This window comes from Somniosus microcephalus, chromosome 7, assembly GCF_052327205.1.
Source record: "Somniosus microcephalus isolate GS21.2 chromosome 7, FLI_Smic_1.0, whole genome shotgun sequence".
NCBI lineage: Eukaryota > Metazoa > Chordata > Chondrichthyes > Squaliformes > Somniosidae > Somniosus > Somniosus microcephalus.
This window is the reverse complement of record NC_140993.1, coordinates 18796895-18813421: the sequence shown is the minus strand read 5'-3', so window position 1 is coordinate 18813421 and position 16527 is coordinate 18796895. Positions and strand designations below refer to the sequence as shown.

Below are 16527 nucleotides of genomic sequence, written 5' to 3'. Positions count from 1 at the left end.
AGTTGATAGTCAGTGATCCAATAGTGCTCCCGCCAGGTTTCACCATCGTGTTTCCCACCAGGCGTGTTTAACGTGGGAAAAGGGTTAAATTCGCAAGGACCTTTCAAAATAGGATTATAGAGGCTATTTAGTGCCTGTTAAGGGCCTTAACGACGTATTCCGCCTGTTGGAGGCGGGACGGAGGCGGGACCATTAGACACGACTGAGTTGAAGTTGCTCGGAGTCGGGAGCCAGGCGGGGGCTCGGAGTCGGGAACCAGGCGGAGGGGGCTCCCGCCTGCCAGTTTTCGCGATTTTAACCCCCCCCACACGCCTCCACGACCCATTGAAAATCGAGCCCGTTGACTCTGTTTCTCTCTCCGCAGATGCTGCCTGACCTGCTGAGTGCTTCCAGCATTTCCTGTTTTTTATTTCAAACTTCCATGAGCATCCCTCAGTATTTTTGCTGGTGCAAATGCAAGCCTTTCCTGCTCCCTCCCTCTCCATTTATTCCCAACAATGGGTGGGAAGAGTATGGCTCATCCTGACTTGAAGGAATTGATTGGCGGCGGCTGGCAGCCAATGGAACGGCGCGGTTGGGAGAGTGACAACCAATGGGGATGGTGAGCAGCGGAGGGCGGGCTGGGTGGAGCGGCGCGCGAGGCGACGTGACGGCACGTCAGCTGACGCCGGGCTAGCTCGTTGGGGGGTCTCGGCGGCCGCGCGGACCGAGGGTTTGAAAGTCGGCCGTTGCAACTGCCGTTCCCCAACCGTCATCAACAACAACAACAACAATGGAGCCGCCGGCGCCAAAAAGGTAGAATGAGTGACAACCGGCCGGGAGAGGGAGGAGGGGCTGGGGGGGATCGGGGAGCAATGCACGTCAACTGCATGCAATCATAATGGGCGTTTACAGGAAGAAGGTTTATTTTGGAGATTGCACGCATACACACACACACGTTGTCATTTTTCTTTTGTCCCGGTTGGTTTATTTTTCTGACGAAAGGTCGCCGACCTGAAACGTTGACGCTCTTCATCTCTCCACAGATGCTGCCTGACCTGCTGAGTGTTTGCCAGCATTTTCTGTTTTTATTTTCGCGCGGGTGCGTTTTTCCCCCCTTCCTTGGTATTTGAAACCGTGGGCAGTAAAGTTCGTGTGTGTTAATTAATGTGTGTTGCGGCTCATTATTATCCAGAGACTGGAGTACGTAAATCTAGGCTGACACTTCAGTGCAGTGCTGAGGCAGCGCTGCACTGTCGGAGGTGCCGTCTTTTGGATGAGACGTTAAACTGAGGCCCCGTCTACCCTCTCAGGTGGGCGTAAAAGATCCCATGGCCACTATTTTTAAGAAGAGCAGGGGAGTTCTCCCTGGTGTTCTGGCCAAAAATTTTTTTTTATCCCTCAATCAACATCACTCAAACAGATTATCTTGTGGCAGAACCACTGACTCTGGATAACTGTATATAATTCTCTTTAACGATGTTCTAACACCAGCCTAAACCTGTACCATTGTGTTAGGCATTACTGTGTTTTGTATATAGAGTTTGCATGTACGGGGTGTGGCCCCTTTAAGAGTGTGGGAAAACGCGGGCAAACGCGATGACGTCACGTCGCAAACCACGGGGCTGCCCAGGCAGTCCTCGTGGCATCTCCGTTGAGTAAAGACCTGTTTAGTTCTCTTGTGTCGATCTCTGTTATTCGTAGGAATTCATTAATTCCTACAATCTGATCATTATCATGTTGCTGTTTGTGGGATCTTGCTGTGTGCAAATTAGTTGCTGCGTTTCCTACATTACAACAGTGACTACACTTCCAAAGTACTTCATTGGCTGTAAAACGCGTTGGGACGTTCGGTGGTCGTGAAGGGCGCTATATAAATACAAGACTTTTTTTCTTGATGAAACCAGGCAATGCGCTGTAAAATTCCAGTAAATAATGCTTGTTGTGACCCAAATAGAAGTGATCATCATTATTATTCTTTAGCTTTTTTTTTCATCATTGTTGGTGTTGACCAGGACTAAAGTTATGTAGAGATTTACTGACTGGGTGAGGGGAGTTATCCTTATATTAAGTATAGATAGATGAAGTGAATTAACTTGGGTGCAATATGACAGTTCCTGATTTCTGGCACCTTGGTGGCAGGGCAATGAAAGAAAGACTTGCATTTATATAGTGCTTTTCACGACCTCCGGATGTCCCAAAGCCCTTCACAGCCAATTAAGTTCTTTTTGAAGTGCAGTCACTGTTGTCATGTCGGTAACGCAGCAGCCAATTTGCACACAGCAAGCTCCCACAAACAGTAACGTGAAAATGACCAGATAATCTGTTTTAATTATGTTGATCGAAGGATAAATATTGGCCCAGGACACCAGGGATAACTCCCCTGCTCTTCTTCGAAATAGTGCCATGGGATCTTTTACCTCCACCTGAGAGCAGATGGGGCTTCAGTTTAACGTCTCATCCGAAAGACGGCACCTCTGACAGTGCAGCGCTCCCTCAGTACTGCAATGGAGTGTCGGCCTAGATTTTTGTGCTCAAATCTCTGGAGTGGGACTTGATTATTAATATCCTTTAGCTTTTTTCATGTTTGGTGTTGTTGATTAGGACTAAAGTTCTATAGAGACTTACTGACTGGGTGGGGGGAGTTATTATACGGCTAAGTACAGATGAGGTGAATTAACTTGGGTGGAATATGATGGTTCCTTATTTCTGGCACCTTGGTGGGAGGGCAGTGGGTAGGATAGGATGTCGTGGGTACTCTCGTGTTTAATTTGATTTCACTTTACGTGGGCGGTAACCTGATAAGGATGAAAAACTTTGCAGCTCCTTGTCAAAGCACATTAAATACTTTGGGTAAAGAAAGAACGACCTTGTATGTATATCGTGCAATTCATGTCTCCAAGATGACACAAAACACTTCATGGCCATTGGCTGGTTTCGTCAGGTCTAAATACTTAAAGCACCAAGGAAAAAAATAACACAAAAATAAACTGGGACAAAAGAAAAATGACAACTTGTGTATGTGTGCAATCTCGCCCTCCAAAATAAACTTCCTTCCAGTAAACACCCATTATAATTGCCTCCAGTTGCTGTGTTAGCTGTGGCTCAGTTGGTAGCAATCTTGCTTCTGAGTGAGAAGGTTGTGGGTTCAAGTCTCACGCCAGAGACTTGAGCACAAAAATCTAGGCTGACACTCCAGTGCAGTATTGAGGGAGTGCTGCACTGTCGAAGGTGCTGTCTTTCGGATGAGACGTTAAATCAAGGTCCCGTCTGCGCTCTCGGGCCGACTTTTTCAAAGAAGAGCCTTATCTAAGGAAGGATGTAAATGCGTTGGAAGCAGTTCAGAGAAGGTTTACTAGACTAATACCTGGAATGGGCGGGTTGTCTTATGAGGAAAGGTTGGGCAGGCTAGGCTTGTAGCCACTGGAGATTAGAAGAGTAAGAGGTGACTTGATATGAAACATAAGATCTGGAGGAGTCTTGACAGGGTGGATGTGGAGAGGGTGTTTCCTCTTGTGGGAGAATCTAGAACTAGGAGTCACTGTTTAAAAATAAGGGGTCGCCCATTTAAGACAGATGAGGAGAAATTTTTTCTCAGAGGGTCGTGAGTCTTTGGAACTCTTCCTTAGAGGGCAGTGGAAGCAGAGTCTTTGAACATTTTTACGGCAGAAGTAGGTAGATTCTTGATAAGCAAGGGTTATCGGGGGTAGGCGGGAATGTGGAGTAATCAGATCAGCCATGATCTTATTGAATGGCGGAGCAGGCTCGAAGGGCCGAGTGGCCAACTCCTGCTCCTAATTCGTATGTAAGAGCAGGGGGAGTTCTCCCCGGTGTCCTGGCCAATATTTACCCCTCAATCAACATCCCAAAAAACAGATGATCTGGTCATTATCACATTGTGTTTGTGGGATCTTGCTGTGCGCAAATTGGCAGCCACGTTTCCTACATTACAACAGTGACTACACTTCAAAAAAAGGTACTTCATTGGCTATATAGCGCTTTGGGATGTCCTGAGGCACCCTTGACAGTGCAAGTCTTTATTTCCACAACAAGCATTATTTACTGGAACTTTACAACACATTCGCTGGTTTCACCAAGAAAAAAGAAATACTTGCATTTCTATAGCGCCTTTCACAACCACTGGACGTCCCAAAGTGCTTTACAGCCAGTGAAGTACTTTTTGAAATACAGTCACTGTTGTAATGTAGGAAACGTGGCAGCCACAATCTCCGACAAACAGCAATGTGATAACGAGCAGATAATCTGTTTTTAGTGATGTTGATTGATGTTAATGAGACATTAAACTGAGGCCCTGTCTGCGCTCTCAGGTGAATGTAAAAGATCTCATGGCACTATTTTAAAGAATAACAGGGGAGTTCTCCCTGGTGTCGTGGCCGATATTTATCCCTCAAACAAATCACTAAAAACAGATTATCTGGTCATTATCACATTGCTGTTTGTGGTGCTTACTGTGTGCAAATTGGCTGCTGTATTTCCTACATTACAACCATGACTACACTTCAAAAGTACTTTATTGGCTGTAAAGCGCTATGGAAATGCAAGTCCTTTTTTCTTTTATAAATGTTTGCTAGGACACCGATAGAAGTCCCCAGCTCTTTGAATAGTGCTATGTGAGCTTTTGCGTCCACTTCAGAGGGCAGACAGGACCTCAGTTTAACGTCTCATCTGAAAGATGGCACCTCCAGCTGTGCAGCACTCCCTCAGTACTGTACTGGGAGTGTTGAGATTTTTATGCTCAAGTCTCGAAATGGATGTGGACCCACAATCTTCTGACTCTGAGGGGAGAGTGTTACCACTTAGCCAAGGCCAACACAGAGACTTCAGTGGGCTGCCTAGAACCCCGTGCAATTAATGTGAATAAGAAAACTGAAAAGTTGATTGCACAAAAGATGGGCAGTTGACTACTATATAACCACCTATTACTTACACCAGTAGCCCTTAAAAGCTGCTCTGCCACTGAAGAGGGGTCAAAGTGATTTTGGGGTGGTAACTTGATTTCACAGGGCATCATAAACCATGAAAATGAATCTTGAACAGTTCATAACTAACATCTGAACCACGTGATCACTGTTTTAAATTCAATATGGGTTGAATTGGGAGAAACCCTTGAGAATCTTGCTCCACAGAGCCACCTAAGAGCCAGAGGTTCTAACTACATTGGAACAGTTGACAGAGCAGATTGAATAGGAAATACTGACCTGGCAATTTACATGGATAAATGTTCACAGAGGCATGACTAAAATTGTGACAAGTGGCACTAAGATTTATGGACAGACAATATGAGCCCTACAACAGGTTTAAGAACATAAGAAATAGGAACAGGAGTAGGCCACATAGCCCCTCGAGCCTGCTCCGCCATTCAGTAAGATCATGGCTGATCTTCTACATCAACTACAGGTTCCCGCCCTATTCCCATAATCCCTTGATTCTGTCGATCTCAGTCTTGAATATACTTAACGACTGAGCATCCACAGCCCTCTGGGGTAGAGAATTCCAAAGATTCACAACCCTCTGAGTGAAGAAATTTCTCCTCATCTCAGTCCTAAATGGCCGAGCCCTTATCCTGAGACTCTCCAGTCAGGGGAAGCAGCCTCTCAGCATCTACCCTATCAAGCCCTCTAATAATTTTATACATTTCAATGAGATCACCTCTCTTCTAAATTCCATAGGCCCATTCTATTTAATCTCTCCTTATAAGACAGCCCTCTCATCCCAGGAATCAATTTAGTAAACCTTTGTTGCACCCCCCCCCCCCTCAGGCAAGTATATTCTTCCTTGGGTAAGGAGACCAAAACTGTACACAGTGTTGGATGTACTGTGGTGTGTTATCAGAGAATTCTGTTTCATTTTGGGTCCTTTTATTTTTCCATGTTGACAGTGGTTATCATTAGAGGCTTAGGCAGTTTATGTGTGGTGACCTCCACAATGAAGGTATAATGTTTGTAATCACTTTTACTATGCAAGTTTATCAAATGAGAATCGATAGCTGATAATGTACAAGTCCTGGGAAAGAACAATTTTGTGTGTATATATAATATTTAAGGCACTATAGATTATTGCTTGATAAACTACGTAATCCCGATTACAGACTTTAACTCTTCACTGGAAGTCCACACACATCAGGGATCTACAATAACCACTGTCAGCTACGTCAGGAGTAAGGGACCCGAAATGAAACTGGATAACATGCACTGGTTACATTAGCCCAACTCTGTGAATGACCTCCCAGATTAACTAGTGAGATTCCAATGACTACCACCATTCAGTGGGATGAAAAGCGCGAGTAGCAAAAAAAACCAACATAAAATAAAATAATTGTGGTTTAAAAGATTTACAAGGGAGACAGAAATAACTCTTGTTCATCACATCTGCAGGATGTCCCAAAGTGCTTCACAACTAAACAGATTGGGCCGTAACTTGCGACCCCCTATGGGTGCGTACTAGGTGCGCACGCACCCGTAGGGGCCGCCCAAGTTCCGGGTTTAGGCATGCGAAGCGCATGCGCACGAACCTGGAACTTGCGATCTGTCAAGAATTCTCTTGGGCCTCTACCCGCAGGTACCCGGAAAGGCCCAGGAGCGCGAATCTCCTTACCTCCTGGACCACCAGGTAAATTTGTAGATTTTTTTGCAGGTCGGAGGCAGCCGCCCACGGGAAGCCTCCGACCGCAAATTTTGGGCCGTATTTTTTTGTTGTTGGGTAGATATGTGCAGAAACCAATTTGTACACAAGATCCCACAAATACAGATGAAGATTAGTTGACTTTTTTTGGTGATGTTGCTTTAGGAAGGAATGTTGCCTAGAAGACTCTGGAAGCTCCCTTCTCTTCTTTGAATAGTGCCTCAACAGACAAAGTAGGTTTAAGGTTCAGATGATATAGATTAAAATAGGAAGACTGATAAGTTACCATGGTCTCCTGGAGCTTGATTGCCTTTGAGACTCTGAGAGGAATTTTTAAGAGTTTTTCCTAAATTGGACATTGTTTTTCTTCTCGGGTTTCTTGTCACCCTTGGGAGATTATATGATGGTGGGAGTAAGGGGAGCAGATTGATGGTGCGTGAGGCTGCATTATGTCTGAATGGGGTGGGCTTGATGATCTTTTCCTATTTTTTTGCATGACATATCTTGCAATACAGTACTTCCCTCAGCACTGGACAGTAGTGTTAGTATAGATTATGTACTGACGTTCTGGAGTGGGGCTTGAAGCCAGAACCTTCTGACTCCGGGGGCTGCCATATGTGTCAGCTGGCAATTTAAAAAAATTTGTTCCTGGGATGTGGGTGTCGCTGGCAAGGCTAGCATTTATTGTCCATCCCTACCATTGTAGAGGAATATACTATTATCACTACCAGCATAATTCATGTAATTGCACTTGTAGTGTAGCCTTGTGTTATTTGTTGCAGAAATTGTGGAGCATTGTTGCTTCTGAAAAAATGTTAAAATTGCGTATTTAAGTTCACGAGTGTTTGTTTCTTTCATATTTGTGGATTTTAAATATTAAAATAGTGCAGGGTATATTACATAGAATATATAACATATAATTTACAGCACAGAAACAGGCCAATCAACCTAACTGGTTTATGCCAGTGTTTATGCTCCACACGAGCATTCTACTTCATCTCATCCTATTAGCATATCCTTCTATTCCTTTCTCCCTCATGTACTTATCTAGCTTCCCCTTAAATGCATCTATACTATTTGCCTCAACCACTCCATGTGGTAGCAAGTTCCACTTTCTCACTACTGAGTAAAGGAATTTCTCCTAAATTCCCTATTGGATTTATTGGTGACTATCTTATATTTATGGCCAATGTTCCCTCTAATTTTTTATTCCTGCGCGGGTCCTTTTTGCCACACGTGCGGTATCTCTTCCAGCGGCAGCAGGTGGTGAGTGGTCTGCGCGGGATCTCGGGATCCGCACACCTTCGGGGGAACATTGTTTATGGCCCCTGGTTTTGGACTCCCCCACAAGTGGTAACATCTTCTCTATGTCTACCCTATTGTACCCCTTCATAATTTTAATGACCTCTATTAGGTTGCCTCTTAGTCTTCCTTTTCTAGAGAAAAGAGCCCCAGTCTGTTTAGTCTTTCCTTTATAGTTCTAACCTCTCAGTTTTGGTATCGTCCTTGCAAATCTTTTTTTGCACTTTCTCCTGTGCTTCTAACTTTTTTTGTAATATGGAGACCAGAATATTAAACCAGATGCTGCAGTAAAAGAATGTGGGTGCAAGAGCTGCCCAAATCTTTAACATGGTGCCATGAGGTATTGCAAAGATGGCCAAAACAAATAGAATGTTATGGTGTCTATGAATAGCATTAGTGTGAAACCAAATGGCATCATGCAACTTACACAGTCGAAAACTATTCCTGTGAAACTGGTGTTACGAGAGTACTTTAAAGCACTATTACATTGTGGCTTGATGTTTTCCACATCACTCTCGCATTTTTATATTTCCAGTCTCCTGGGGCCTGATTGGACCGACAGAGTAGATGGTTCCAACATGGGGTCCATAGATCAATGCTGGACCAAAATAGCTTGGGTGATTTATACTGGGAAGTGCCATTAGCTGTGTGAGCCATATGTTGAGTGTCAATGGTATTACTATAATGTAAAAGCACATTTGGCGATCACAGCTATTTTGTATAAAATTTAATGAAATAATTCTTGTCTTTATTGTGTAGTTTAAAAAAAATCCACTGGTGGGTCAGAGTATGAAAAACCATCTACAGTAATAGTATCTTCTGCTTTTTCTTCCGTTCCTAGTGATACACGAGGCAACCCATTTCTTCCACTGTTTACTTTCAGCAGATAATGCTCTGTTGTTTCCGTAACAAAGACCCCTTTTTATGTGGATAGGTTGTTGGCCTGACCAGGAACTGATGGTATAAATCATGGCAATTAGCTATTGTATAAATCTTTGGCCCTGAAATTGCTGTGTCTGCGATGGCGTACTTTAGGGTATGCCATCGTATTCCCTTTGAAATGTCCTGCAAGTTCCGGATTTCCGCATGCGCTTGCACATGCGCGAAATCTGGAACTTGCGATCTGTCAAGGTACGCCTTGACAAATCATCCGAACCGCCTGAAAACTGAGTATTGCTGGTGCAGAGTTGGGTTATTTGTCCAGTGACTAGGCAGCAATTGCCCATGTATGTCTTACGGTTGATGCAAGTAGATGTAGGGCCTGCTTCCATCAGCGTAAGTGGATATCTAAGGCTTAAATAAAACATTTAAAAATCCAAAATTATGCACATACACTTTATTAAATGAGTTTATGCAGATATTGGCCCGGATTACAGTCCTAATGTTTAAATTTATTATCCAAAAAATTTAATTTTTATTGAGGTTGGTGCAATGAAGAAACTTATGAATAAAATTGCAATTTTGTTACTTGTATAATTTTTACATTTTGGGATTTGTTTAAAAATTCATTTATGGGATGTGGGCGTCGCTGGCAATGCCAACATTTATTGCCCATCCCTAATTGCCCTCGAGAAGGTGGTGGTGAGCCGCCTTCTTGAACTGCTGCAGTCCTTGTGGTGAAGGTACTCCCATGGTGCTGTTAGGTAGGGAGTTCCAGGATTTTGACCCAGCGACGATGAAGGATCGGCGATATACTTCTAAGTCAGGATGGTGTGTGACTTGGAGGAGAACTTGGAGGTGGTGGTGTTCCCATGCGGCTGCTGCCCTTGTCCTTCTAGGTGGAAGAGGTCGCGGGTTTGAGAGGTGCTGCCGAAGAAGCCTTGGCGAGTTGCTGCAGTGCATCTTGCAGATGGTACACACTGCAGCCACAGTGCGCCGGTGGTGGAGGGAGTGAATGTTGAAGGTGGTGGATGGGGTGCCAATCAAGCGGGCTGCTTTGTCCTGGATGGTGTCGAGCTTCTTGAGTGTTGTTGCAGCTGCACTCATCCAGGCAAGTGGAGAGTATTCCATCACACTCCTTACTTGTGCCTTGTAGATGGTGGAAAGGCTTTTGGTAGTCAGGAGGTGAGACACTTGCTGCAGAATACCCAGCCTCTGACCTGCTCTTGTTTCCACAGTATTTATATGGTTGGTCCAGTTAAGTTTATGATCAATGGTGACCCCCAGGATGTTACGGTGAGGGATTCGGCGATGATAATGCCGTTGAATGCCAAGGGGCGGTGGTTAGACTCTCGCTTGTTGGAGATAGTCATTGCCTGGCACTTCTGTGGTGCGAATATTACCTGCCACTTATCAGCCCAAGCTTGAATGTCGACCAGGTCTTGTTGCATACGGGTATGGACTGCTTCATTATCTGCGAATTTCATTGCATATCATTAGGGGATTCCCTTCGTAAATGATTGCAATGGAATTCTCCTTTGTCATTGGAGGAGTGGGCCCACGTGATCCCAGGTGCACTTCCGGACCGGCTGTGACCCTGGGCTATAACCGTGGATTATAACGCTGCCCTCCGCCTCGAGGCCTGAGACTGCAAATCTTCAAACCTGAGCGCCAGGAGGTACTTTTGGAATTGTTTCGTGGGTCGGAGGTGTACTCCAGAGGTACGCCTCTGACCGCAATTTCTAGATCATTGTAATCCATTGTTGATGACTACTTGATTAAACTTGCAGGGAATTGCTTTCACCTGAATATGATGTGATTCAGTTGTGAACTTGCCCCTACTTCAACCTATCTGCCTCTGAAACCCTCATCCATCCCTTCATTATTATCTCCATAATTCACTATTCCAATGCTTTCTTGGCTGGCCTCTCATCCACCCTCCTATACACCTCAGCTCATCAAAAACTTTGCTGCCAGTATTCTATCCTGCTTGCCCGGCTCCCCTGTCCTTGTTGTTGGGAAACTGAATCAAAATGGAATAAATTGACTTCCATGTATATAAAATGATAAAGCAGAGATATTAATATTTGGGGCATTCTAGTATTGTAGTCTTGTGTTTTATAACCTTCAAGGCCTGAACTCCTTGATGAGATAACTACCTTCCGATTGCTTGTGAGTGTCTGATTTGACTCTGTGGTGTAGTTATGTACCTTATTACTTTTCCTCTATATGACTAACCTTGTTGTCATCTGACTTTCATTTTAACTGGCCTGGTATAGTAAACAGTAGTCATTGACTTCCTAGTCATGTCATCACTTCTATGTCTAAAATAACATAATTGCTGTGTTATTAGTTGAGTTATGAAGATGAAAAAGAGTTCTTATGACCTTTACAAACGGCTGAAGCTTTGTGGTTATATATTATTATATCATCCAAACTGCTTGATTATGTTACAACCTCATACTGCAGACTAACCAAATTATTATGGTATATGTTAAACTGAAAGCACTGAGAAAAGGAAAAAATGTATAAATTCTAGTGAATTTGGAACTATCAGAAAAATTATGGAACTGAATGTCAACACAAATATTTATGAAAATAATATTCTGGCCACAGTACAACTCAAGATAATTTTTCAACAGTTGCGAATTCTCTAAAGTGAATTTCATGTACATTGAAGATCTAGTATGTTTTTTTTTTTTTAAATGACCTCAATCTGAATAAAACCCCAATTAAAATTAAAATCATGCATGTTATAAATAACCAATACTAGAGAATGACCTTGAAGTCTGTAACCTATGACTTTTCTAAGCCGAACCTCACTGTTGAAGCTAAAATTCTTCTGTTGCAATTGTTTATTTTTAGAGTTATGCTATCCAAGGCTGCCCTGCATTCTCAATGTTAAAACTATTAGATTAAACATGCAAGTTTTTATTTTTTGTGTGTATTTCATGGAAATTACATTGCATTTTAATTACTAAGAACTTTTCCTTTCAAAATTTAGCAACTCACTGTATTCGGAAGTAGGTCCAGTGAGTACTTGAGACCCTAGTTCAATTCCCAGTACTGTGTTCGCTGATCGCTGGCAGTAGAGGGCTGCAATTGGCCTGTATGTCTCTAGATGAGGGAGAGAATGGGTGTGGGACTGTGGACCTCAAATGAGGACAGAATTGGCCTTGAATGTGATCCTGCTCATGCTGGAATAACTTGCTGTCAAGGCTCACTTGGACAAGGTACAAGGCTTTGCGGAACACCTCCGTTCAGTCCGTAAGGGTGACCCCGAGCTTCCGGTCGCCTGTCATTTTAATTCACCGCTCCATTCCCACTCGGACCTCACCGTCCTTGGCCTCTTGTGTTGTTCCACGGAAGCTCAACGTAAACTCGAGGAACAGCACTTCATCTTCCGATTAGGCACTCTGCAGCCTTCCGGACTCTATCGAGTTCAACAATTTCAGATCATAACCTCGGCCCCTATTACATTTTTTCTTGTAATTTTTCCACTTCTTTCCTTTCGTTTCTCTCTCACACCTGGCAGCTATCTCTTGCCCTGCCAGTACACTTTACACCTAATCTCAGCCTATTACCATCTCGTCTAGCTTCTAATACCTTTTATTGTCTCTTTTACTTCTTTTGTTTCTTTCACTTCTTTTGTCCGATCGCAGCCCTGCCTTCGATCTATTTTCTTTTCTTTCCAGTTTTGAAGAAGGGTTCGACCCGAAACGTCAACTCAAATTTCTCTCCACGGATGTTGCCTGACCTGCTGAGTTTTTCCAGCATTTTCTGTTATTCTGAACCCACTATTTGATAACCTCACATTTGCATCCAATGTTTTTTTTTCTAGAAATGCATTTGGTCAGGGTAGAAGGCTTGAGGTCCCTTCTGGTTCAGTGTGGTTGGGAAATCACTTGAAATCAATGTACAATACACAACTTAAAGAAAGAAAAGAAAGACTTGCATTTATATAGCGCCTTTCACGACCACCGGACGTCTCAAAGTGCTTTACAGCCAATGAAATACTTCTGAAGTGGAGTCACTGTTGTAATGTGGGAAGTACATAAGGAAAAATTTCAACCGAAGAAAGACTGTGGTAAACAAATATATACTGTGTTTTCTAGCCTAATGTGAAAGCATCTTGTTTTATCGAAACTGATCAGCTTAAATCTTTAACCGATTCTCTGCTTGAAGCTCATATCAGAATCTTTGTGCTCAAAGGTTAAGATGAAGAGTAGAGTTAGTGGAAGGGGGGAGAAGTAGTGAAGACCTGTGCATTTAACTCCAGCAGCACTCCCACTGATTACCCCCAAAATATATCTGCGGTTGTCCAAGAACTGAAAGAGTAAATGGCTGTTTTAAACCTTGGGAGAGCTTTAAAGTAGCCTTTGTGGTGCTATACTATGTACACCTTGTCAAGTCAGTAAGTGTGAGTGATGCATTTTGGTTTATTTAAAAAAAAAGCTGTAATTATACTTTGAATGGAAGTAGGCTTGGTGTTGTGGACGAGCAGAGGGATTTGGGGTACAGGTTCACAGGGCATTAAAGGCAGCACCTCCGGCCGATGGGGTTATAAAAAAGCTATTGGAATTCCTAAGTTTTATCATAAGGGGTATAGAATATAAAAGCCAAGAGGTAATGATGATCCTATACAAAACCTTAAGACCTCAGATGGCGTACCGTGTGCAGTATTCGGCTCCACATTATATAGGAAGGAAATTGAGACACTGGAGAGTGTACAATGCAGATTCACTAGGATGCTAGCATTTCTGGATGTGAGTTAAATGTCATCCCTGGTAGACAGATACATAGAAATATGTAGGATGCTGTCTGCTATGAGGAAAATAAATATAAAGGAAGAAAACATTTCTTTTTGTTAGACCAATGCAGATTACAGTACAATATGAAATGATGGGATAGGGTAGATAGAAGCAGACTATTTCTAGTCGGTGAGGGGTGAAGAATGAGTGGCCATAGATGCAAGATTGATGTAAAAGATTCAGAAGAGAGGGCAGGAGAAACTTCATGCGCAGAGTTGTGAGGCTGTGGAATTCACTTTGAGTTAATGGTTGAGGTAGAGTCTATGTTAACATAATTTGATTTGATTTGGATAGGTAGATGAAGGTACAGGGTGGATAAATGTGTCCTAACTCGCACCAAGTCCCGTTCACCCATCACCCCTGTGCTCGCTGACCTACATTGGCTCCTGGTTAAGCAAGGCCTCACTTTCAAAATTCTCATCCTTGTTTTCAAATTCCTCCATGGCCTCGTCCCTCCCTATCTCTGTAATCTCCTCCAGCGCCACAACTCTGAGATATCTGTGCTCCTCTAATTCTGCCCTCTTGAGCAACCCTGATTATAATCGCTCAACCATTGGTGGCCGTGCCTTCAGCTGCCAAGGCCCGAAGCTCTGGAATTCCCTCCCTAAACCTCTCTGCCTCTCTACCTCTCTTTCCTCCTTTAAGACACTCCTTAAAACCTACCTCCTTGATCTGCCCTAATTTCTCCTGATGTGGCTCTGTGTCAAATTTTGTTTTATAACACTCGTGTGAAGCGCCTTGGGACGTTTTAGTACGTTAAAGGCGCTGTATAAATACAAGTTGTTGATGTTGATTCGGACAGTTTGCTTCTGTGGAGGGTAAACTGGTTGGACCCAATGGCTCATTTCATGTTGTAACTTCTACATATTTCTATGTATCTGTCTGCCAGGGATGACATATAACTCGCACCCAGAAATGCTAGGTTATGACAAGTTTCTTTCCCTAAAGGACAGTAGTGAACCAGTTGGGCAGCTGCAACATGTGGGACAACAAGACTAAGCAAACTTATTGACACCCTATTCTTCAATCAGTGACCAGATATGGCAGCATTGAAGTGGGTGGCATTGCTTCGGGTCAACAGCAGTTTTCTGAGTTTGTCCCTTGTGCGCTGCAAATTTTTAGGAGTAAATATCTTGTTCAACAAATTTGTTCTGAATGTCGTCGGATGTGGTTAACCCACTTTTTTACTGTATGTTTTATTAGAATTAAACTAAAGATTAAATTAATTGATTGTATGCTATCAATTTTTAATAAAAATTAACTTAATACAATACAATTGCATAAAACACAAATATTGCATCTTTTCAAAACTTTAACCCATCGTGTGTTGCTTTGTCTGGTTTCTTGTGTCCTCTAACTGTTCATCTCTACAGTGTTGTTAAAGCAACTTGCTGATGATTCACAGGAACAGTAGTCTTAATGCCATGTGCCCACTCTGTTCCCATATCCTGTTAATTCCCTTTCTTATCTAACCTATTCTTAAATGTTGATATGGTCTCTGCTTCAGTCACTAACGTTGGTAGTGCATAAATCTGTTGCATTTTATCTTGGATCTATGTCCCCTTGTTCTAGACTCCTCAATCCCTGAAACGGTCTCTTTCTACTTATTCTGTCCCATCCTTTCATAATGTTAAACATCTCTATCAAATTATCCTGAATTCTTCTCCGTTCTAACAAAAACAGCCCCAGTTTTTCCAAGTCTTTCTTTGCGTTTGTATTTCCTCATACCAGGCAGAATCCTAGTGAATCTGCACTATGCACTCTTTATTGCCTCAACATTCTTCCCATAGCGTGGAGTCCAAAAGTGCACACAGCAATGTTCCCTGTTAATTTTTGGGGGGGCACGCGGGCCCTTTAAGGGGTTGCGCGGCCCATTCAAAATACTACGATGTGCTGTTTTTCGATTGAAAAGCCAGCTTCCTGGGACACTTGGAGCTCGCGCAGCTTACGGGAACATTGGCACACAGTACTCCAATCAGTTCATACTAAGGTTTTATGTAGATTCACCATTACATAACAACTTTTATATTCTATACCCTCTTGCCATAAAACCCAGCATCCATTAGCTTTTTTGGCTTTATCCACTTGAGGTGCTGCTTTTAAGGTATTGTAAACCTGAACCAGCAAATCCCTCTGCTCTTCCACATCACCTAACTTTCCTTAATGTATAATTATTACTGTAATGTGTTTTTTGAAACAAAATGCACCACCTCACATTTAGGAGCATAGGAACAGGAGTAGGCCATTCAACCCTTTGAGCCTATTCTGGTATTCAATTAGATCATGGCTGATCTGTACCTCAACTCCATTTACCCATCTTTGCTCCATATCCCTTGATACCCACACTTTAAAAAAATCTTATCGATCTCAGCCTTGAAAATTTCAATTGACCCAGCATCCACAGCCTTTTTGGGGAGAATGTTCCAGATTTCCAATACTCTCTGGGAGGAAAAAGTGCTTCCTGAATTTACTCTTGAATGACATAGCTCCAATTTTAAGATTATGCCCCCTTGTTCTGGAATCCCCTACCAGAGGGAATAGTTTCTCTGAATCTACCCAATTGAATCCTTTTATAGAATCATAGAAATTTACAGCACAGAAGGGTGCCATTCGGCCCATTGTGTCTGTGCCGGCCGAAAAAGAGCTATCTAGCCTAATCTCACTTTCCAGCTCTTGGTCCGTAGCCCTGTAGATTACGGCACGTCAAGTGCATATCCAAGTACTTTTTAAATGCATTGAGGGTTTCTGCTTCTACCACTCTTTCAGGCAGTGAGTTCCAGACCCCCACCCACCCTCTGGGTGAACAAAGTTCTTCTCAACTCCCCTCTAATCCTCTACCAATTACTTGAAATCTAGTTATTGACCACTCTGCTAAGGGAAATAGGTCCTTCCTATCCACTCTATCTAGGCCCCT

The 16527-nt window shown here is 43.1% G+C and overlaps 1 protein-coding gene across 1 annotated transcript in view; it reads left to right on the top strand.

Annotated features, from left to right (window-relative positions):
* Positions 1 to 667: 667 nt before the first annotated feature.
* Positions 668 to 16527, top strand: part of LOC147114546 (serine/threonine-protein kinase 3-like) — a 108171-nt gene continuing 92311 nt past the window's right edge. The window contains exon 1 of the mRNA XM_085992285.1: positions 668 to 795. Within this exon, the coding sequence (XP_085848411.1) occupies positions 773 to 795 (23 nt within the window). The 5' untranslated portion in view covers positions 668 to 772. The remainder of the gene's footprint in view (positions 796 to 16527) is intronic.